This window comes from Malania oleifera, chromosome 3, assembly GCF_029873635.1.
Source record: "Malania oleifera isolate guangnan ecotype guangnan chromosome 3, ASM2987363v1, whole genome shotgun sequence".
NCBI lineage: Eukaryota > Viridiplantae > Streptophyta > Magnoliopsida > Santalales > Ximeniaceae > Malania > Malania oleifera.
The window spans coordinates 126,396,780-126,420,571 of NC_080419.1; the positions used below are offsets into that span (position 1 = coordinate 126,396,780).

At 34.0% G+C, this 23,792-nt stretch overlaps 2 protein-coding genes across 6 annotated transcripts; both read right to left on the minus strand.

The window, feature by feature from the left end:
* Positions 1 to 5,899: 5,899 nt before the first annotated feature.
* LOC131150387 (uncharacterized) lies at positions 5,900 to 15,409 on the minus strand. 4 transcript variants are annotated; one of them, XM_058101078.1, is made up of 3 exons: positions 15,086 to 15,409; positions 11,004 to 11,963; positions 5,900 to 6,122 (listed from the first exon to the last, which is right to left on the minus strand). In XM_058101078.1, exons 2-3 carry the CDS (start codon positions 11,955 to 11,957, stop codon positions 6,117 to 6,119), a joined length of 960 nt encoding a protein of 319 aa, XP_057957061.1. In that variant the 5' UTR covers positions 11,958 to 11,963; positions 15,086 to 15,409; the 3' UTR covers positions 5,900 to 6,116. The 4 variants fall into 4 exon arrangements, with proteins under 4 accessions (XP_057957061.1, XP_057957060.1, XP_057957058.1 ...); XM_058101077.1 differs by having other exon boundaries at positions 11,004 to 11,959; positions 15,086 to 15,306; XM_058101075.1 differs by lacking the exon at positions 5,900 to 6,122 and having other exon boundaries at positions 10,769 to 11,963; positions 15,086 to 15,398.
* Positions 15,410 to 16,975: 1,566 nt separating this feature from the next.
* On the minus strand, positions 16,976 to 22,079 carry LOC131150388 (RAP domain-containing protein, chloroplastic). 2 transcript variants are annotated; one of them, XM_058101081.1, is made up of 4 exons: positions 21,825 to 22,079; positions 19,712 to 21,352; positions 19,512 to 19,594; positions 16,976 to 17,363 (listed from the first exon to the last, which is right to left on the minus strand). In XM_058101081.1, exons 1-4 carry the CDS (start codon positions 21,877 to 21,879, stop codon positions 17,271 to 17,273), a joined length of 1,872 nt encoding a protein of 623 aa, XP_057957064.1. In that variant the 5' UTR covers positions 21,880 to 22,079; the 3' UTR covers positions 16,976 to 17,270. The 2 variants fall into 2 exon arrangements, with proteins under 2 accessions (XP_057957064.1, XP_057957063.1); XM_058101080.1 differs by having other exon boundaries at positions 19,712 to 22,067.
* Between the last annotated feature and the right edge of the window lie 1,713 nt (positions 22,080 to 23,792).

A 23,792-nucleotide genomic window follows, 5' to 3' on the forward strand; every position in this document is an offset into this window, starting at 1 on the left:
CTATTATTCTCAAAAACAATTTTCCTGGCAGATGCGGGCACACGTCACCCCACAATTTAAAAACCTTTTTAGTAGGGGCTCATGCAGCCCCCACTATTTTAAAATAATTTTTAAATTTATTTTTTAAAACCTTTTTCCATTTTCTTTCATTCCACACGAGTCCCACTAAATTCCTTTCTCTCTCTCTGATTTCTAATTTTTTTAAAAATTATTTTCAAAAATATTTTCTATTTTTATGGGCAAAATTTAAAAATTCCAACATTAATGAATTTTACTAAATAAGTTTTCATAAAATAATCCAAACTCAACAACTTTCCATTAATTTCTTTTTCAATATTTTATATTATAAAATTAATTCAAATGATTAGTTTATACTTTTTTGTTATTTGTTTATATTTGAATCTACTAAAAGTATACAGATAATTTTAATTATTCTGTATGTTTCAATGTAATGTTTAGTTCCATTATAAAATAATATATTGTTGCAATTTTGTATTTTCTAAGTTCTTCGCTAACCGAGGAAGTTAGGATTGATCTATTTTTGACGTTATTTAATTGAGATTTAATCTCACTAAAAATATAAAAAAAAAATTGTACTAAAATATTTTTTGTGCTATATGTGTTTTAAAGGTACTATTTAATGAAATTTTTTATTTTAGATATACTTTTCCTATATAACTTTACTAATAGTAAGATTGTATTTACATTCAAGCTCCATGCTATAATTATATATTGTCGTAATTTTTTATTTTTAACATTAATCTTGATATTTAGATTGATTTTTTTAACTTATTTCATATGTATTTATTCTTCTTTTGTATTACCCGGCCGCAAAGCGCGGGTAATCTTTCTAGTACACATAAAATTAAATTTTTTTTTCTTCTGATAGAAAAGAAAATTTAATATTATTTTTCCAAATCAATTGTTAATTAAATAAATTCTATCTTTACATTGTTTTGTCCCTTTTTGTTTAGTGGGGCATCTTTGATATTTTATAAAATGCAGCATGTTGGGAAGAGGACCACATTAGCAATGACAAGTGTGCGTAACATATGTGATCTAATAAATCTATCCTGAGATACTTAGCACATGTCATGCATCTGACCAGACCAAGCTGCAATGAGCTGAGAACGTAATGAGAAATCACCACACATTAACGTGGGTGTGGATACTATAAAAAAATTTCTGCGCTGAAAGGATGAAGGAAAGAAGGATCGGGATTAGGTTGATACCATGAGAACGTTATGAGAAACCACCACACATTAACGTGGGTGTGGATACTATATTTATAATTACAAAGAATAATTACAATTAAATGATACCGTATGTATAATGGAAACTAATATCCTAAAATAAATGAATTTATCTACAATCATGGGGTTAATGCAGCTATATTTGGAAAGCCTCGATAGAATGAGCTGTGTGATCCTCGACTACCTACCCTGAGGTGTTTCGAGCTTACTTGAGGAGCACATGCCTCGCTAAGGTGCTCCAAGTTCACATGAGAAGCACGTGCCTCACTAAGGTGCAACTGAGCTGTTTCCTTAAAGCAGATAAAGAAGTTGACCCATGGACTTCAATAGAAGAGTAACCCAATCTTTTCACGACAATTACCTGGAAAATGAGATGAGAGGAAGCCCCCGTCGAAACTACCAAAGCAATTAAGCATGCATGTGAACCATCCACATCCAAAGGGCTGTTAGGCCATGGGAAAACAAAGAATAAAGAAAAAGGTAAGTTCACTCAATCATACTCAAAAACTTTGGCTATGATAAATCGTCCTTTCATTTTTATTCAAGATCTACTCACTAAATTAAACATTAGAGAGATCCTTGAACCTAAAGGTCACTAAGACCTATCAAGAGTCTATTCTTATTTTTACATATCAAAGAGATGATGAGTTTTTATCAACTTTCTATTCAATCGACCTTTGAAGCTGCATTCTACTTTCGAGCATCAACACAGTGGAAGGTTGATTTCTTCTCTCTCCAAATCTCTCCGCTCTTCAAGAGATTCGAAAGACTAACATCTCTATTCCTCATTTTCTCTTCCTTTCTCTTCATTCATTTTAAAAAATACGGTCCAAGCAAGTGATTTGGAGAAAATGTTTTTTTCCCCCAAAATTATTGAATCTAAAAGTGGGTAAGAACAATTTCAAACATGGCTTAGCATAAGAATTGTTCAAACTCATTCCGTGTCTGTGATTTTGAGGAACAAATGCATGCATAAAAGGTGGAATAGCAAATGACAAGATGGGTTCAGATTAAATGCTCAATTTATGTGTGCACTTTGGAAGAGAAAGTGCATACACAGATTCGTTGATTGTCTCTTTCATAGTTCTTATTATCTCTTTAAATTAGATTTCAATTAGTTGAAGCACGTTTAGATTTAAATTCTATTTACAAAAAAAATATTATATAAAGTTATACTAAATTTTATTTAAATTTCAATAAATCTTAATTCAATATTTGAAATTTATGTTCTAATAAATTATGAGATTTGAATTTGTGAATTTAATGAAATTATTTTGTTAATAGAAAAATAAAATTTCATTAATAGGGAATAATTTACGAAGGGAAAATTGTTGGAATTCTATGTGATCATGAAGATCGCATAAGCGGCTAGGTGGGTGTATATATATAAATAAATAGTAAAAATTAAGTGCTTTAATTCATGTGTATGACCAAAGTTATGTATCCTTAATGGCTAATGAAAAATCTCTCAATTAAGATACATTGAAATAATAAAGATCTCCTTTAATCTTTGCATTATTAAGGATGTATCATAATCAGTCAAGGAATATTCACCTTTTAGGAAAGAAAATGTATGAGCTTAAATAAGCCATCGATGGCATCCTAAGGTTTATGACGCTACTACTTCCTTTAACTTCAAAGAAAATAATGTTGATGAATATATATAAAGATCAGTGGGAGTAAGTTTATATTTTTTATTTCTATAAATAGATGTTCTACTACTTACTAAATCTTAGTTTGTTACACAAAATTAAAGAACTTTCTTTAAGAATTTTGATATATAAGAGATGTCTCGTCATGTTGAACATTGAAATTTGTCGTTATACATCTAAAAGAATACTAAATTTCTCTATGAAGATCTATATTGAAAAAAGTTCTTAAAAGATTTAACATTTTCATGAAACCTGACAAATTAAGTAGAAGGGGAAAATATTCCATCTGCTTTTGGTGTTGAAAGCATGGATTATGCTCATGCATTTGCTTGCCTCAATAATGCCAGGACCTCCAATGTAATTTGGTTGAGAATTTCATTTTGGGACTTCAAATATGAGAATAGAAGTAATTCAAATAAAAAAAAAAACTATGATAAAAAAATCCTTTTGTAGTGAATCCTTTAATTAAAAAAATTGATAAACTTAATTTATTTCAAGGTCTATCAAAGCATTATATGATAATATATTCTCTAAAAATAACAAGTGTTTAAGAAAGTGAAAAAAAAAAAATACATAAAATTGAGACATTTTTGTTGTTAGAGAGAGGGTGCGAGATAAAAGGTTTTGATTGAACACATTTAGCGTTAATATGATAGTATACCTATTAATTGAAGTGTTGGTGCCTAAATGTGTAATGAGCTTGTAAATTCAATAGGATTGGCCTATGTTTTAGATTTTATATATGCGCACATTATTTTTAAAAAAAAAAAAATCAAAGATGATGGTAAGTGATTATGATGTTTTGACATTATTATGGGATCAATGTATCATATCAACTTAAATGAATAACTCATATTCTTCCTAACTACAACTTGTCTAAAGCAATGCTAATCACGTGATACGTGGAAGGAATTATATCAAATAATTGACCTAAAATCATCATGATCCATATTAATTATTTAATATATAGTGAATGTTAATCTAAATAAAAGATATATAATTCTTGATGTATCATTCGATCAAATGGTAAAATGTTAGAATTTCATGTGATCTTCAAGATCACAAGCGGTTGTGTGTGTGTATAAATAAATAATTAAAATTAAGTGCTTTAATTCATGGATATATGCGCATAACTGAAATTGTGTATCTTTAATGGTTAATGAAGGGTCCCAATTGAGATATATTGAAATAATGAAAATGCATCGGCCAAAATCATGAAACTCCTCAACCAATGTATTATTAAGGATATATCATATTAAATCAAGGTTTATTCACCTTCGAGCAAGGAAAATGTCATACTCTTTGATGGATTGAATCACTTACAAAATTCTATATAAAGAGCTTTTGGTACCTCTCACCACTCCATCTAATTTATAGAAACTCCATCACTAAACCAAACATAAAAATATAAAAAAGAGAAGATCAAGTAGGTTTTGCATTATTTAAACTTGATCGTAGAAGAGATATTAACATCCAAGATTTATTGACCCAGCAGAAATGTCACGAAGTATCTCATAGTTTATTTCCATATCCTTATTTGATAATGGTTCATAAAATAAATTAAAAATCCTTTCTTATATAAATTTCTAGCAGGATAAGATATCTCCCAATAAAATTCAACACTTCAAACAAAATTCAACACAACTTTTTTATTGCATTTTATTTAAATCATAACTTTACTCCAAACAAAGGGTTAGGCTGTTCTGAAAGAACATCTCTGTAAAGAATTCATAAAAAGCAAAGCAGTTCAAATTAAGAGCTACCTTATGATGCTTTAAACTAAGAGATAATTAACATTTCATGCAGATAAATAGGAGATAAAAGAAAAGAAATCATAAGGGTTTCTTTAATGAAGAAACAGAGAATAAAGGCATGATTTTTTTTTTTTTGTGTTGTTTGATTAAATACAAATAAAAGAAAAGGAGAGGAGAATGATTTCTCTCTTTTATTGTTTGAATATTTGGATAAAAAAAGAAAATTTAAATTGTCGACTAAATTAAAGGGAGGAGAATGATTTCTCAATTAATCGTTGAATAAATTAATTCTACCCTTATATTGTTTTTTTTTTAATTTATTTTTCTTTTCGATAGTGTATTTTTAACATGTTATAATTGCATTATAAAGCTGGCTTATTCTCTCTAAATCTCTCCACTTCTCAAGAGATATGAAAATGAATGCGGTTTCTCCCTCATTTTCTCTTCCTTTCTCTTAATTCATTTTAAGAAATACAATTAAAACTATTGATTTGAAGAGAAAGGAGCCATTTTTTTTTTTTCTCTTCAAATTATTCAATCAAAAACAAAGGTAAGAACAATTTCAAACAGAGGCAGGGTAAGAATTGTTCATACTCCTTCCACCCCACCCCCACAAAAGAAAAAGTACAAAACAAGCCAAGCTAGCCTTTGCAAAAGAGCTAGTTAGCTAAAATAGTGGACGTCATGTTGGTACAAGAGTCCAAAAAAATAAATCAATAAATAAACTTTAAAGCAGAAATCATAACATTTTTTGTCATGTCATGGAAACGTCGCATCTGAGAAATAAATTAATCTTTTCCCATGGAATTTCTCGTAAAAAAGATTTTCCTCATAAAAACCATTTTTTTTAGGGGGCCCAGGTGCTGTGATGACTATAAATTTTCAAATATTTTTACCCATAAGAAAAGGGGTTTCCCACTAAGGTGCGTCCTGTATCAGCACAAAACATCACGAGACTAGCAGACAAAATTCTTGAACTTCACACTACACGCTGCTTGAAAAAATTAGGTCCTCCACCAGCAAGGTCTTCCGGTCTCGATGAAATCATTCCAATAGTCAGTCCTAATCTACATGTAAGCCCTATTGGATGGGACTCACATATCGAATTATTTCATTTGATGGGATGGTTTGACTGGAGGATCATGTTAATCCATCCGGAGGACCCGTTTATACAACAAAAAATAACCCCAAACAATCAAATCCCAAAGAAAATACCATTATCAGATCCCAAAGAAAAGAATGAATCAACACAACAGTTCTCTTTATTAGGAAAGCAGAACCAAGCACCAGCTTAATGGGGATACATATCACAGACAGTGCAACACAAAATACAGACAATCCCTTAATAGCAGCTAGCTAATAGCAATATATAAAATACCACCTGGTTTCCAAATATCACGAGCTCAGTTGCCTTACAATCTACTACTGTCACAGGCGCCATTCCAAAGCCACCGTCTCTACTCCTGCATATGATAATAGTATTGACAATTTAGATTGTTATTATTATTGTCCTTGTATACTGGGCAAAACTTTTTGTTATTATTATTGTCGTTGTATACTGGGCAAAACTTTTGAAAGTTGCGCACCAAATATAAAGAACACTGTAGGTTGCTCATTTGCAGTTGCTCAAATGATGAGTTAAGAGGGGCATGTACACAACACTTCGATTACTTGAAGAGATAACTAAGGTGTAGAGTAGTTAGGCAACTTAGGCTGCTATAAACTTAATTCAAATGGGATTTGCAGATAGACGAAATGAAAGTCCAAGCTCCGTTTGAAGCTTGGAAAACATGAAGGAAATGAGAAGAAAATATAGAACAAGTTTCTTGTTTGTTAATCGAGAAAAATTAGAGAACAAAATATATAGCAAATAACTGCAAATGTCTTATTTTAGATGCCATTAGCCTTGACTTTTCTTAATTTCAAATCATATTTACAAATTTTCAGTTCGTAAACATATTTGAGATAGAAAATAAAATGAAAATTTGATTTCCCTCTCATTTTCTTTTCCTTCCCCTTTTTCTCACAAAATCCTTAATTCAAGCCAAGAGAGGGATTATTGACCAGGGGGTTGGATCCAATTTGAAACTTGCCACTCAAATTGATGAATTGATGATGCTTACCACAATGGGGCAAAAAATTGTAAGTATTTTATAAAGAAGGGAAATTTAAATTTCCAGTCTCTGAAGTGTATGATTTGTCATTTTGTCTCAACTTGGTTACTGGTGTATTCATTAGGGCACAAACTGCCAAAGTTTTAGACTTGTCTCACAAGTAACAAAAAGAGTAGAAGAATAATGAGGTGAAGGCAGAGAAGGAAGCTACTGAATCACAGAGCCACAGTGAGCCCAATGGCTGGTGTCTGGAGACTGCTGGGCTTTCTCTGTGCCTCTACAGTGTGATATATCTTCATAAAACAAAAAAAAAAAAAAAAGAGAAAGGGGTCTTTTCCACCTCAAGATGCTATTCTTTTCTTAGAAAGCACTCCCTCTCAATATTTTAGAAAAATATCAATGATACTCAAAATGAGAGAAGAAAAAAAAAAATGACAAGGGTGAGGGGGGAGGATAGACTGCAGGTCTGGTTCTCTGGTTCGGGCATGGCAGCTCATTGCTCCCCTTCCCTGTGTGTGTAGCATGGTGAATGACTGCTGCTCTTTAGCATACACCTGTTGTTATCATTTCTATCCCCAAAAACTTTAGACAATTAAGTATGCACCTCTAGGGTGTAATAGGAGCAAAAACAGGATTTATACTTCCAGATCCTCAAATTTTTAGGTGGAAACTTTCCACAGATGGTGTGGATAGATGATAGATGGTATAATTGGGGTTCAGTGGTGCCAATAGAAGCTGGTTTAATTAGGGGAACAGTTTACAATTCTCAGCTTCTGTGTGAAAGGAGTTCTATACAGGTAATGTAGGATAAAGCCACTATGAATATCCTATGAGTATTACTATAGAATTTCCATCCTACTCGGTTATCCTGTTTTTGCAACATCAATTTTAAACAGAAGCCAAAGACAAAGGGACTTTTGGACTAGAAAGGAAAAATTCAGGTGGTTACAATTTCATTCGAACATTACAAGGATGTTTAAACATGGTGACCTTCAATAAGAGAAGATCAAATTTTATTTCATTGGAAGTTAATTGTTTTTCTTCTAAATTTTAAACTATGGGACTTAGTAACTGAAAGATTCACAGATATCTTGAAAAAAAAGAAAAAAATTTATGAGCACCCAAGTGTGGAGGTATCATTTTCTTAGTTAAAGTCGGTTGGGTAAAATGGCTACAGCATGTAGAACGAAGTTAAAATTAAAAAGAAAGTTTTCTAGGACAATTATGAGACCAGCTACATTGCATGGATTAGAATTTTAGGCAACTAAGAAGCACCAAATCCAAAATGTATGAGCAGTTAAAATGACAATGCTAAGATAGATGAATGGTTTGACGCAAGGGTAAATCAAGGAATCAAAATATTCAAGACAAGTTAAATATAGCACCTTTAAAAGATAAGGGAAGGGCAATTAAAATGGTTTTGGCACTTGAGAATTGCAACATGGGCCAAATAACGCACTAGAGAGGAGTGTGCTGTTAGTGGGGAGGAGAAAAGGTAGACATAGGATAACTTGGACCAAGATAGTGAGAAAGGATTTACCAAAATTCCAAATTCAGAAGAATATTGCTCTAGATCTCATGAAATGACGTAAACAGATTCTTTTAATGACCTCGCCTAATGGGACTTGAGGCCCGGTTGTTTTTGTTGTAATGATCCTGCATCAAGTGGCATCAGAACACTAATCCAACACACCTACTGCTGACCCACATCCCTTTCCCTCTATAACAAGTCCCCAACCGGATATTGCTCTAGATCTCATGAAATGATGACTTGGTCACAGTTGTTCTTGGTGTAATGGTCCTGCATCAAGTGGCATCAGAACACTAATCCAACACATTTGTTAGGGTTCTTGACATTGCAATTTAAACTTAAATCACTACAGTTGCTTGCGAGTTTCCACTTGAACTCCTAGAATTCAACTTAAACATAAATTCGCATGTTGCCTCTTCTTCTTCACTCCTACTGCTGACCCACATCACAGTCCTGAACCACATCTTCATCCAACATCACTGTCACCAAATCCCTTCTCTTGATCACCCCAACCATTGTTCACCGCCAGAATGGGAAATGAATCAAAGCCCAAACCCTTCAACATGCTGCCTCACAAGCCATGGTACATAGGAAAAATAATAATTCCATGCAGCATTGGAATCCCCTTACCAACCCCAACACACATCAAATCTGAACCCGTTGTTGAATTCACATTGACAAAGCCTTGAAGCAATTGAAGGCTTCATTGTCGCTTAATAAAAGTCCAAGATTCTCTACCTTGTTCAATTCAGATGAACAAAGCCTTGAAGCAATTGAAAGCTTTGTTTTCACTTAACAGAAGTTCATTATCCTCTATCCTTTTCAAGAGCTCTTGTCATCATTTGTATGAGTCACCAAATCGAACAACTTATTATCTTTGCCATCATAGATCTTACTTCGTGGACTCATTACAGCCAATTTTGTTCGCAACTGTCACCTATTAAATCATGCTACTTGGGGTGCTAAGCATCAGGATAGAACAGGCCACAAGTCCGCATATTAACAAAGCTTCACCATATTGGTAAATTACTGCGTCATCAATGAGGATCCTTCGTCACTTTTGGCAATTAGATCTCTAACAAAAGCCTTTTCCACCCTGCAAACAGTTCTCCTTCCATTTGAAGAAGTAAGCCACAAGCCTCTTTTGATCAAATGAGGGGTCATATAAAGATCTAGACCAACCAATTCAATCAAGTCAGCCCAAACTAGTATAATCAAACAAATAATTGGACTGGCCTGGGAACTGAATGATCAGAAACGAAAAAAAAAAGGTGGAAACCAGTTTGATACTGTTGCTCACAAACTAGCTCAAATGTAAGTGGGGGCAAATGAGCAAAGGCAAATTCATGCAATGGCTCCATAGGTAGCTTCTATTAACTCTCAAGCTGTTATTTTTCAAAACTATACTCTAAACCTGGATTGAAAACAAAAGGGAGTTGTCGCCCAGATAGCATCTTGCTTATGTCCATAACATTACCTACTCCTATACAAGCATCTAATACGGAATCAAGGTCACTTTGCTTAAGTTTACAAAAAGAGGGAGATCCAAAGATGCTTTTCAGTTGGTTCAATCAAACTGAAATTATCTTTATCTATGAAAGAGTCTGACCAGAAGGAAAGGTTGGTGACAACTATTTGTATCAACAGTCTAGCATGGTGGCAGTCTTGTTCATTAGCACTAGCTCCAAAGGCAAGCTCCAGCTGATGAGTAGAATCTTGTGCAGCATATGATAGAAGAAAAATTCATTTCAATCGTATATGAGCAAGCGATGTACTTCAGGTTGTGTGCATTGGATTACATGATAAAGATGTTGATACGTAAACAATAAACACTTAAATACTTGAGTTTCACAAAGTGGTTACTATCATCATCATCATCATCATAATTTATTATGGACCTATGATTATTATGACATTGCTAATTTGAGCGCCAGAAAATGTTGCCTCCCCAGCTTTATCAACAGTCTGCGTTTTCGAACCATGCTACAAAAACCGTGGTGTTGTAGTGGAGAGTGCTCAAGATCCAAAAACCAAACCTAAAATTTCTGAGAACTTCACTGATAATCAACTTGTGAATGCACTTGAGAATACTAGGGATGAAGATGAGGATAATGTTAGCTAGCGTGGCTGTCCGCTTTAAGTTGATGTCAAGTTCTTTTTTTCAGCTAAGGGGGATGGATGCAGTTGCATGGAGAATATTTTAATTTTTTTTTTTTTTTTTTTATGTTATTTTCATTGGGATCATATCTTTAAATTTTCAAGATATTGGTCATATTTTTCATACTAAAATTGAAATCTTGTCCACAGCAGCTTCATTAGCCAAAAAAGGGAAGCCTTGTTCATGTCAGGAGAAATTCAGGACAAAGGCTTAACTGAAATATGGCTTTAGCACCATTACAAGGATTCATGATAAATATCCTTGCTCATAAATAATTTTGAGGTTTGAGGAACAGCATAATATCTCCAATAACTTGTGTGAACATAATACTAACAGCTTCAAACCCCAAAATAATAATAAATTAATATAAGTTACACAGATGTGCAAGAAGCAATGGTTCTTAACACACATTGTGAGTAGGAAGATTATAATTCAAGTTCTTGATAAAATCTATAGAACAAGTGTAGAAATAAATATATAAGCATGTGCCAAAAGAGGATAAAACTTATAATCTAGCAAAAAATTAATAAAGTATATCTACCTCATCATCATCATCTTCTTCGTCACCATCTTCTTTGTTCTTCTTGAGGCGGGTAGTTCCACCCTCCCTGCTGATGGGTAGTTTCATTGCTCCAAAGGGTGTGTCAACTTGAATATACCCTTTCATGGTGTAGCCAGTACCTTTCCCTCTGATCATGTCCCAAAGTGCAGAGCCAAAGTCCTTAGGACGAAATGTGATGGGAATATCAATATAACTGATCCCATTTTTATCAATTTTAGTAGATTCAGAGAGTTCAGCACCACCAATGCTCATATTAGATAGCCAAAGCTCATAGTCCAGTCCATTTACGCCCAACTCAAAGTCGTTCTTATTCTCCAATTTCAAATGAAGAACTGCAACAGTTTCTTCAAAAGAGAACGTCTGAAAGCGTATTTTCTCTATATCAATATCAGGCTTGTAAGGTATGGGGATCTCTCCAGTTTTCTCAAGTGGCAGCGTCAGCCTGCCAAAAACGGGCACATCTGCTATGAGGTCAACCTTGATCCTATAAGGAATAATGCTTCCGGGTTTTATATCATTGTATGTATCCTTAATGTCATCATATATCAGTGTCATTGGTATCTTGATAGTCTCAGAACCATGCCCATGGATTGTCCCAGCATCAGGAATTAACCCAGAAACTAGTTTCCGTCCATCACTCTCAATTAAATAATTTATATCAACTAGAGGGATAGGAACTGGGTTTGGATTTTTTATAAGCACATCAACAACTATTTCTGCCTTCTCAAGATTTATTGATGGAATGTGAATTCCTGTAACATCTGCAGTTGGCTTCCCAAATCCAATTGCTTCCTCAATCTTCTCACCAATGTCATGAATGAAATCCTTTACCTTTTCAATGAAACCTTCCTTCCCTTCTTCCTTTTCATCTTCCTTATGATCTTTCTCCTTAACATCCCTTTCAAGTATATCCGGCTTATCAGATGATGCCATACCTAACTGGAAAGACAGAACCGATATTGAAAAGGTCAGGCTGTACAATAACTGGAATTTTTTTTTAAACATGCACACAAAGAAAGACAAAGGAGATGTGCAGGTAAATAAGACTGACAGAAGTCCAATCACTATCTCTCTCGGAATGGACCAAACTTTGCTAAGTATATATTTGTTACAAGGTGGAATTTTTTTGTCATTGTTGTTTCAAATTCATCACCTTTTGTTTACTCATCTTCCAATTATTAAGCTAACAAAGAGTATCCAAGAGTAATTAAGCAGATTAGAAATGACGATTGCTAAAGCCCAAATAGATTCTTGAAGGTAAACGATGCAAACCCAGGGGTGGTTTTGTATCTTTTTGAACTGGTTGTGAAGCATGGCATAAAGTAGCAAGGGGAGACCCTCACAGAGCTTCCCTTGGGAAGGATGGATATAGCACCCCGTAAGTTTCTGAGTTTTTTTTCCCTTAATATTAGCGTACTACAAGTATAGTATAGAAATTTTGCATGTTAGCTAAATTAAAATTAAAATTAAAATTAAAAAAAAAAAAAAAACAACACATATACATGATATATCCTTTGTCAGTTGTCGTAACTGACTGATTAGACACACAAAAATGAAGTTGTATGGAAATTTGGATAATCTTTTTTAAAATTTTTAGAACAATTTCTATATCAATCTATAGAGGTTTCAATAAAATTGAATGGCTGAAATCACACAAATAAAGACAATTCTAGTGTACAATACTACAATTGACCTAGCGAGCTCGAACTAGTAAATTAAAGTTTTTAAGTAATTTTAGATATAGGACTACAGTACTTTAGTAGGTTCAGCATCATTGCCTCACAATCCAATGCAACCATATATTTGCTTTCCTATTTGATCTAGTTGTTATTAGACAAGACAAATATCTCGCAATCCGCTTTGACAATATTTAATCCTCCACAACAAATTCGATTATTAAGATTATGCCATATTAGTCAAAAAGAAAACAAATCTGATCCAACCATATAATGGTCTTATTAATAAAAAATACTAAAAATGGAACTTTGAGATGAATTCAACAATTCAATCAAGTCCCATACACAATGAGTTGACTTTGAAAATATTTGGATGAAGAATCATCCACTAAAGTTGGAATTTTGGGATTATTTTTCTAAATCAAAGCTTGCTTCACAAAATGAACTCCGTGTATGACTCTGAAATAATGAATTCTAAAAAGTCAAATAAGTATAGGAACATTAGAAGCTAAATAAACTCTATCTTGATAACCGAAGTAATATAACTTGCTATTCAATAGAAAACATAAAAAAAAAAACACATCCAAACAAGCTGCAAGGTTGATCAAAAAGGAAATGAGTGGAAAATATAGCTGATAAAAAGGCTTAATGTCCACTTGGTTTGGTTGCTGTCTAGGTGATAATCCTTTTTAAACTGTCTCCCCCAAAAAGAAAGAACAAAGCTTCCCTTGAGAAAATTGGCTCCACCACTTATGCAAAGAACCACATCCACAGATTCCGCACATGCACATCACAGCAATATTGGCTTTTTGATTTGTTGTAGCCACATATACAAGTTAATTTACAAAAACAAATGCCACACAAGCTTTTGTTTGATCTACATAGTGTAAGATGCGTCTAAATTGTCTGTCAACCAATCCAATCAATGCGTCCGTAGGCAATTTGAAAAGATCGTATCTCCATCAGAGAATCAGCCAAATTGTTAATGCCATACTACCCAAATTGCTGACACCATCTAGCATATGGTGAATAGAAGTTCGTAATTCCAATGGCTAGGTAGAGGAGGTAGATAAGCTTATGTAACACTCTAGAGAATTTTACGGGAAAATGAAGTATCCAGTGAACTCTAAAAAAACATATTCAAAGATATCTGCTCCCTAGTTTCTCTATATGATACTCAAGCATTTAATTTATGTTGTCCTCAGTTTGGTCCATAAAAATAGGAATCCAAAAATTTTATATAGGATGTTTGAGATCCTCTTTTTTAAGAGGCGTAATCATTGAAAAAAATTTGAGAATATAGATGTGAAGCAGTGTGTTTGAATCCACCTCACGTGCACTGAGCTACTGGAACATACATGTGAACAAAGCAGTGATATTCTATGGCTTTTATACAATAAAAGGGGGAAAAATTCAATATCTTTTCTGAGCTACTAGAACATGTGAACAAGAGATCGCATATAAATCTTGGGAAGGTTGTATTGCAAACAACTGCACAACACAGTACAGAGCCTTCAGGCTGGGGATTTGCAAACAAAAATATTGAGCCATATTATCTAGTTCGATACATTGTAAAGTTTTGCCTGATTGTACTTTAATTCCTGATGTTCTAATTTGACATTTCACCGCTAGAACTTGCAACCAAATTGCAATGTGAATGCTTTAATGTTAAAATTAGATAACTGATGTTAACCCACTTGACAAACTCACCAATAGGAACTTGTAAATTATTTCTTTCCCTGTCTAAGCTGCAAAATGACCTTAGCATGAACTCCAGGCCGTGGGCCATGGAAATCATGCGGAGGGAGCAAAAGTGAGGCCGAGGTGGGACTTACAAGAGCAGAACTAGGTCTGGAGGTGGCGTGATTTAGCCAATTTTGATAGACTGATGGTATTGCAACTTGGCTGCAAGTTCAAGGAGTAGAATGCCAAAATTTAACACGAGGTGATTGAAGTGTAATCCAGCAAAATTTTAAGAACCAATTCAGCAAATTATCCAATCAGGTTTTCTGGCAAGCTTGAGATCAAGATCACGGAGTCGACAAATAGCATCATAAGATTTGACAGGAGATCCATACACTCCTAGTACTCAAGTGGCCAGATCGTTATCGTCCGAATGTATCGTATTATACTGACGCGAACAATGGCCATAGTACTGAGAAAATGTGATCTCAGTGAAAACAAATTTGTAGTAATTTCCTAACCTTATTTCAAAAAAAATAAAAGGAGGAGAAAAGCAGATCGATGAACAGGAATCGTACAAATAATTGAAAAGCAAGTGCATCAAACAGAAGAAGAAGAGAATCTGGAACACATCAATACATACAACTTACAAGTCATAAAACACAAAAAAAAAAAAAAAAGGAATAAGAAATTGAAAAGTACCTGAAAGTAGAAGGGAATGAAACAGAATAGAAAGCGAGAGAGAGCGAGAGAGAATGGCTACAGGCGATCCGACGACGGAGGTAGTACAGGGGATTATTTCCTAATCCCAATATAAGTTCTTTCTTCTTCGTCTCACTTTCTGTAGAACTGCAACTGCCAATGGTTGAAGGGGCGTCAGACTCCAAGCTTATGGCTGATATATTTATTTATAGACGCAGGATTGATGGGCCCCTCCCCACCGCCCCTTATTAAAAACCAACGCCTTCTCCGATCTGAACCCCCTCCCTAATCCTTCTCTCCAATAATTCGAAGTTTCTTTTTTTTTAATGGAAATAAAATATTAATCATGCGTAAAATTAAAATATTATTGATATATATTATTTATTATTTATTATTTATTTTTTTTAATAACCAAATATAAAATGCGTACATTTCTTGATATTTTTCTTTTTCTAATATTTTTTGGGCTCCAAACAAGGCCTAAGGGATAGTTTGTATAAAAAATTTTATTTGAGAAAAGGAAAAAAAAATATTAAAAACTATTTTATGCTATCTTTTTTCTTTATATCAAATATTACTAAAAGTAAAAACTTTTTATTTTATGGTAAAAATTAAGAAAAATCAACATTAAGGATTTATGAAATTAAAATTTTAATCACTGGTTTAATTTATTTTTTATTTTCTTTCTCACTTTCCTGGATAACCAAATACAAAAAAGTGCAATCCTTCTTACTTTCCTTTCCTTTCATTTTCTTATTATTTTCCTAATCCCAAATGTACTGTAAAAGTGCTTAAGATGAGTTGTACCCCGACTTTTTTCTTTTCAAAAGTAAAAATTAAATTTTAATTATTCGGTAATTTTTCTAAGTTTTAAAAGTTAATTTTTAACTTTCTGATAAGTTTATAAAATTTATAAATTTGAAACTTTTAAAGTAAAAAGGTAATTTTTTCTCCAATAAATTATTTAATTTTATTATTTTTCTTAATTTTTTTCAAATATGAAAAAATTATCAAAGCATTAATTATATTTTCTAAAAATACATATTTATTTTAAATTTTTAGACACTTTACAACTTTTTGACCAAATACTTGATCAATTTTTTCTTTTAAACAACTTTTTTTTTCCAGGGTAATGGTCAAACATTTTTAAAATAATATTAAAAAACTCCTTTTCATTAGTCCTTTTTTAAAAGTTTCTTTTAAAAAGCCATAGAAGGATTAAACTAAACCTTAAAACACCCTATAATTATTATTTACAATTTTTTAAACATTTTCAATTATTCATAACTTCCCGAAATATCCTTATAATAAACATTAATTGCTCTTTCTTTATGGTAAATTTAAAACCTCTACCATTTAAAAAGGAATTTCACTTTTTTTAAGTGGTTTTTGAACTATATAAAATGCCCCTAAAAGTCTAGATGGTTAACAATTTTCTTAAAACATCCCTATTCAAAATAATCCTATGAACACTCACAATTACTCATAAAATGCCCCAAAGCCGTAAAACACGCACAAAATATAAAAAGAGTGCATGTCCACGACTACTCTAGAGAAATTATTACTAATCGTATAAAATATGGCGTGGTTAGACTTAATAATTTCTCCCAAATTCAATGAATGGTGCTATTGTTGTATTGTAAGAGACACCTCCCTTGTCAAAGTTCGAAACATCTTTATTAAAATATTTTGGTTTAACCCATTTTCTTTTCTTTTCTTTTCTTTTCTTTTCTTTTTTGGGATTAAATAACCAAATGCACAATTTGTGATGAGAGAAAATTAATACCTCCAAGCATGACAAATCTTGTTTTGGTAAAGCAGGCCATAGTACAAGTGTACAACTCTTGATGCCACTCAAAAAGACTCATATTCACTCGATGGGAAGGAATGTTCATCCAAAATATAGGCACTTGGTAATTATGAACTGTTTCAATAGGATTTGTTTTGGTTTGGCTAGAGTTTACATTTTAAACAAAATGGTGCACACACCCTTGTTTTCTATAAAAGCAAACCAATGGTGGCCTGAAGGGCAGAGCAGATGAAGAAATATTGGATAACTTTATAATATATCCGTAACGGCTAACATGAAGCTTATTAAAAAAAGATTAATTGAGAGTTGGACAAGCCTAAGCTTGGATGTCAGTAGGGAAGTAAACTCATCCCTCTCCTGTTGCTGTCTTCAATTTTATACAGTGCTAGAACTGCCTGTGTCCACATAGTCTTTCAGGACTTCTCTGAGGTAGTCTAGCTGCTCGAACTCCCCTTGACGCTCCTCCCACTGCAAATCCACAAGAGAGAAAAGGTCAATATATCAGGATTCCTTTTAAGCAAATATGAGATAGATGCAAATTTAAAAAAAAAAGAAAAAATGATATCACTATCATCCAGATTTAGATGTCAATGGAGCATCCGACCACACCCTCTCTCAGAGAGATCCAACAAATTACATATGGTGCTGCTAGGGTTAATTTGCGACCTAAACTTGGCCTCCACTGTTTTACAGATACTATCGTGACAGAAAAGGAATATTGAAGCAGTGTCTACCATGGTCTGCATGAGGTATTAACTTATCACATTTGATCTGTGAAGGCATGCTCAACATATAGTCACATTGCTCATGGCAAGAGGCAAATCTCTTGCATATCATGGCACCTGGCCTCTAATGAGAATTATCTCTTCTGCCATAATATGGAAAATTGGAAATAAGAGATCATTCCATATGAATGCTCTATAGGTATCATGTTACAATCTACTCGGATATTGACGCACATGGAAATGGTACATGTATATTGATATGATGTGGGAATTACTTTGTCCCTTCATCTTCAAATGGCCCCCAACTAACTTATCGTTACCGTGTGAGAAACATCCCCAGTTCAACTTGTTGCCTCAGCCTAATCTGTTCCGCTACCTAATGTGAAGGCTTATAGGTTCAGTTGTAAACAGGAGAAAAATAAAGGCCATATCCAAATCATAGTAAACTACTGCTTCAGTGACCTTATCCTGCTACTGAATATTCAATGTTCCATGCTTGACAGAAATTTTGAAAAGATTGAGAATCAGTTCTCCCATTCATCACCAACATAACCACTTTCTTTGGGTAATGGACCAACATATTAACAGCAGTTCCCCGAAAGTTATAATTTTTGCTGTAACCAAACAAAATTAACTTGGTCTTTGAAGATGTTTAGCAACACCCCCCCCCCCCTCCCCCCGGGGCGCCATCAGCATCCAAATTTGCCCAGTTTTGGATCCAAATTTAACTTCTATGATTTGATACTCCATTAGTGTGTCATTCAGTTGTACTACAAAGCATGCTAATAAAACTTGGAAATCTTGGATCCATTTTATTGGCATGGAAATATGCTCCATTGTCTTGTCATTCTTTCAAGTTCACACCAAAACATGCATTGGAAGCAACATACTTGGGGTCTGGCACAATTTTGGACAGGAATTTTCCCATTCTAATCCAATTTTTTCCGGTTGGCAAAGCAGGGTGGACAAGGAGATCGGAGAAAATGGGGAGAGGGGGCTTGCAGGCAAAAAGATGGTATGGGATTGGGGTTACACATGCTTGCCATGAAAAAATAACACTAAAAAATTCTGCTTATGCACATAGGACATGTAATATATGCTTTTTGATGAGGATTTAAACCTTTACAGATATACATGTAAGAAGTTTTACGATTTATTCAACACTGTAAATCCTTCTGATATCATGAAAGTCAGTGGATTTGTTTTCCATGTGTCCGTGCACTTTTCCAAGACAAACACTAAGAACAGTAGTATCTGTGCTCTTTGATGAGGAACTATTTCACATGAGAGGTTACGATGGCATATCCATCAAAAAACTCATTATACACATCAGCTAAAAATCCTTCCAAATTGCACCATATAAAGGTTCCAAGCCTGCCTTCCATGAATCAATAAGGTAATGTGGATACCTCATAGAATAGAACATAACGTATGATAACACCCCTACCACTCCACCCCCACCAACCCAGCCAAAAAGAAAATGAAGTGTCACGAATCCTCTCCTTTCCAATTAGCTATTCATTTTCTATGGACCAACTCAATTTGCATAACTTCAAGGTCCACAAACAAAAACTCAAAAATCATAATATGTCAACAACTTTCTAAGGAATTTCTGTCATAAAAAGTAAATGACAAATGCCTTCAAAGCATGGAGCTAAATCACAAACCATACGAAGCTAACTTTTAGAAGTCCAAGTAAAAACAAAGAAGATGTAAATATTGTAAATAGAAACACTTCCACTTGTGGGATGGAAAAATTAGTGGAGATGCTTCAGGCGCCAGAAAATGTTGAGTCTCTTGATTCCAACTAAATCTAGGAGAGCAAAACTACCCTTTCTGGGTAAAAGTGCTCTTTAGAAATTACTAAAGAATGTGAGCTGTGGGAATTCACCTCTTGATGAGATACAGATATGAGCTTCCAACCAGCAGCAGTGATGTAGCGGCGCTTTAGCATGGTATGTCCTAAAGGGACCCCTGTAAAGACAAGGAAGAGAGTGTTAATTCAGAGCCACAGAAGAGTGGTCACTCAGATACAAGTCAGCTTCAACACGCCAGAGACAATATAATACAGTGAGACTAAAGGATACCAACCAGAATTCCTTGAGAAGTGAGTTGGTCCATCAATCTCCAAGGCAACTTTCTGGTCAATCAAGACCGCATCCAAAGAGTATCCATCTACAACATGTTCTCTGACCCAATTGAGACCAGTGCTAACAAGAAGACGGGCCACCTCTTTCTGGAATGATGAGGTCTTTTTCTGATTAAACCTCTTTGTTTTTCCAGCACGAGCAATTCTCTCCTCTAGATCACTATTCAGAGACAACTGAAGATGTGGGTACTCAAGCTTCAAGCACTGGTTCACAAGATGAACCTGGGAAGCAAACATTATGTGCTCCCTATACTGCTCTGAAAGCTTGTACTCCTCAAACTGGCTGAGAGTTTTCCAAACATGGGAAAAGAATACCCGATCCATTTCCCCCAGAACAGAATAAGACCAGGCTATATTTCCTAGCTGATCCCTATTGAAATTGAGTGCAGGAGATCCTAAAGCTCCTTCCACTCCGGTGGTCTCCTCACTGCATTTTTCATTGTGATTTGACATTTTTTCATCTAAGCAGCATTTTAATTGGTCTACATCTTTGAAAGTATTATCCAAAGACTCAAGCAAAGGGTCAGCTGGCTCAAACAAAGAAGCAAAAGCCCACAACACCTGAGCAACCTCTTGCTCCTGAAAGGTGTGAATTATATTTGATGCCCTTTTTGATAATTCTGCAAAGAGATTGGGGGCAGAATGCTTCATTGAAGCAAAAGCACCCGCCAAATTAGCAACATTCTGAGAATTGAAATCCACAACCTTGGTCAGGGCCACCTCTGCAATTCTATCCATCTCAGATAAATAAAGGAGCTCCCCTCCAATCTTGGACAATGCCCAAGAAATATTTGATATGCCTTGAGCAGAGCACTCCGGTAAAGTAGTCATCGCAATAGCCACAAGCATAGACATCTCTCTTTGACGGGCAAATGCCAACCTATGAGTCGTCATCATTGAAACTTTGTCCATGTTTTTAGCAATTCGATGAAGTGCAGTGGCAATGTTCAATGGAGAGAGTGGAGATGGGCTCAAGCCTTTCCCCACGGCCATAATTGTCTCAGCAACAACCTCCAAGACTTCTTCTGCACTTTGTGCTTCAACAATTGCTTTGTTCAAGTTGATTTCTTTCCTACGGTCTGAAGATCCAGAGAATTGTGAGAGCCTATGAACAAAAGTTTCCATAGTTTTCTCTTTCCTTTCTTCGAGCATGCCACCCACAAACATACCAACGGTCTTTCTAAGCTGTCCAGTACCATCGAGAGGGTTCATATCTTCGAATTGACTTTCTTCCTCCAGATCAAAATCCAAATCTTCCCCACCTACTTCCCTATTCTCAATAATGTCCTTATTGGCTAGTTTTTTCTTGTTCTTGTTTTTCTTTTTCTTCTTTACAGTAATCAAGTCTTCCATGTTACCAGTCAAGCCCCTCGCCTCGATTGACTTAAGAGCAATCCTCCTTGCCCTGACACACCAATCCATTGTATCAGTGTCTCGTAGCAACCTCGACTTGGGCTGCTTTTTCTTCTTTTTCTCAGGGGGCTGAACAACCAACGGTTCAAGTTCCCCGAGGAATTCCAACTTCCATCTTTCCTCATTTGATTGCTTTTCGTTGTTATCATTTTCTGAACTTTTTCTATAACCTGAATCTCCAACTTTCACACAATTAGTCTGAAGAAAGCCCAGATCAAGTTTTGAGTTAAGAAACCCAGTTGCTATGGCATTTTTAATTGGAGTGTTCTGAAAGGTTTTGTCATTGAAAGTGAAGGGCCCGACCCAAGTACGAGGAGGGAATATGTTCAAAGAAACCACCATTCTTTTTTCTTTCTTTTTTTGCTTTTTAAATTCCTATCTATCAATCTTGATGGTAAATGGGTACGAAAGCAATCCAACTTCTGTGTACTGGAACAAAGGAACGGGATAGAGTTGGTCTATTGTGATAGCTACTGCGCACACAGAAAATCCTAAATTTTGGCGAGAAAAAGAGAACACCCATTAAGAGAATACGGAGGATGGAGCTAAGAAATAGGAGAATGCTCCAAGGGGTTTAGCATACGACAGGGCAGTTTGTAAGTAAGATACAAAAAATATAATTGAGAGAGAGAGAGAGCTAACCGGCGAGCAGTGAAAAACCCTCTCCGCGGATTTGGCAGGAGGTTTGGAGTAACATGAAAATGGAGAGGTGGGAAAAGAAGGATGGGAGGGGAGGAGTGATCTGTGTGCTGGGCGGGGGCTGGGAATGGGGGAATCAACTATTCAGGGGGGCAACGACGTCGTTTTGAGTACGGAGTGGATCCACGGACGGATCGATTGGCCGTCGTTTGGTTTCCAAAAGAAAACGACGCCGTCCTGTTCCGAACCAACTGTTCCAAAAGTGTTGGTCCTTCAGCAGAACACTCCCATTAGTTTGTTCCGCAAATGAGAGAGAGACAGCTGGAGAAGAGAATATGAGATGGAGTTGCGCAACAGAACTGCACCCTCAGATGGGAGCATATTGTTCCTATTAATATATTTGCTACGAATATGAGCTCCTATTACACTTCTTAGCATAATCTCTGACTTATTAAGTCGAGGGAAATATAATTTGACTTCCATTTTAAGTTTTTGAAATAACCATAAAGGCATCAGAATATTTTTTAATGTTTCAAATTTTGTATTAAAGAAGTGGAAAAAGAATAATCAATGAATATCGATTAGCCAAAAAAAAAAAACCGATTAATCACCACTTTGTCCAATCTCAAACCCAATGTCTTTTCCTTTTATTTGAATTGGGCATTTGCTCTTTTAGGATTTTATGTAATTTCTCCTTTTAACAAATTTGTTTTATTTTGATTGTATATGTGTGTGTACGTATAATTTAGTGTATAATCTATACAATCATTTGTTCTTTATGATACAATGACTTTATTATTATTATTATTATTATTATTATTATTATTATTATTATTATTATACAATTTTAATCAACAACTTCATAAGGGCTGGTCACTAGAAGAAAAAAATATTAGCATACATAAGTATAAAAATAATGTTATGAGTATATTAAGATTATTTATTATCTATGATGGTATTTACATTTTAGTAATTAACTAGCCATGGGCATACATTATGTGTATGCTCCATGAGTCTTTTAAAAAAATTTTAAAATATTACAAAGAAAATAGTCAAGAATAAAAGAATATTTTTAATTTTAATTTTATATTTATTATATATATATTTTTTAAAACTGTAAGGGCGTTTTTTTATAGTTATGATTAAATGTATGGGTATTTTGGATAATTATGACTAATTATGGGAATAAATTTGACATAAACGTAAGGGCATTTTGGAATGTTTATAGGTGATTGTAGGCTATTTTGCAATAATTATGAGTAATTATATGAATAAATTTGATAATTTTAAATTAGACAAAACAGCAAAGAGAAATCTCTTTATAGTATTAGAGATTATATTTATAGTTACAAGAATAAATTTAACATAATTATGAAGTCATTTTTTGAGATAATTATAAATAGTCATAAGGGTATTTTGAGATAGTTATAGAGAGCTATATGGATAAATTTTCTATTTTTGAAAAAAGATACCAACAGAGGAATCCTGTACTAGTCAATATATCACATGTGTTGCATGTGATTGTCAATAATATTGTGTAAAATATTTTAATAAATATTAAATATATTTTTAAAATAAATTAATGATTCATTGTCATAAATTAGTTTACAAATATTAAAGTGAAATATCCAAATTCATTTAAAAAAGTAACTAGCCACGGGCACGTGCACGTGCTTCACAACTTTTGAGTGATGATTATGATAAAATTAAAATAATAATAAATATATATATTTTTAAAAAATATTATTTTAGAAAAATTAGGGGTGATTAGGAGTACTTCTTTTGAATAATTATGGGTGGTTATAGGATAGTTTTAAAATATACATCTACGGACTTTTTTGAAATTTTTATGGGTAATTATATAGGTATTTTGGGACCAAATCGTAAAAAATCTGACAAAAAATAGGGAATTCCCTTTCTTATAGTAGAGATACTTTATTTAAAAATTATGAAATACAGGCATGCACATTA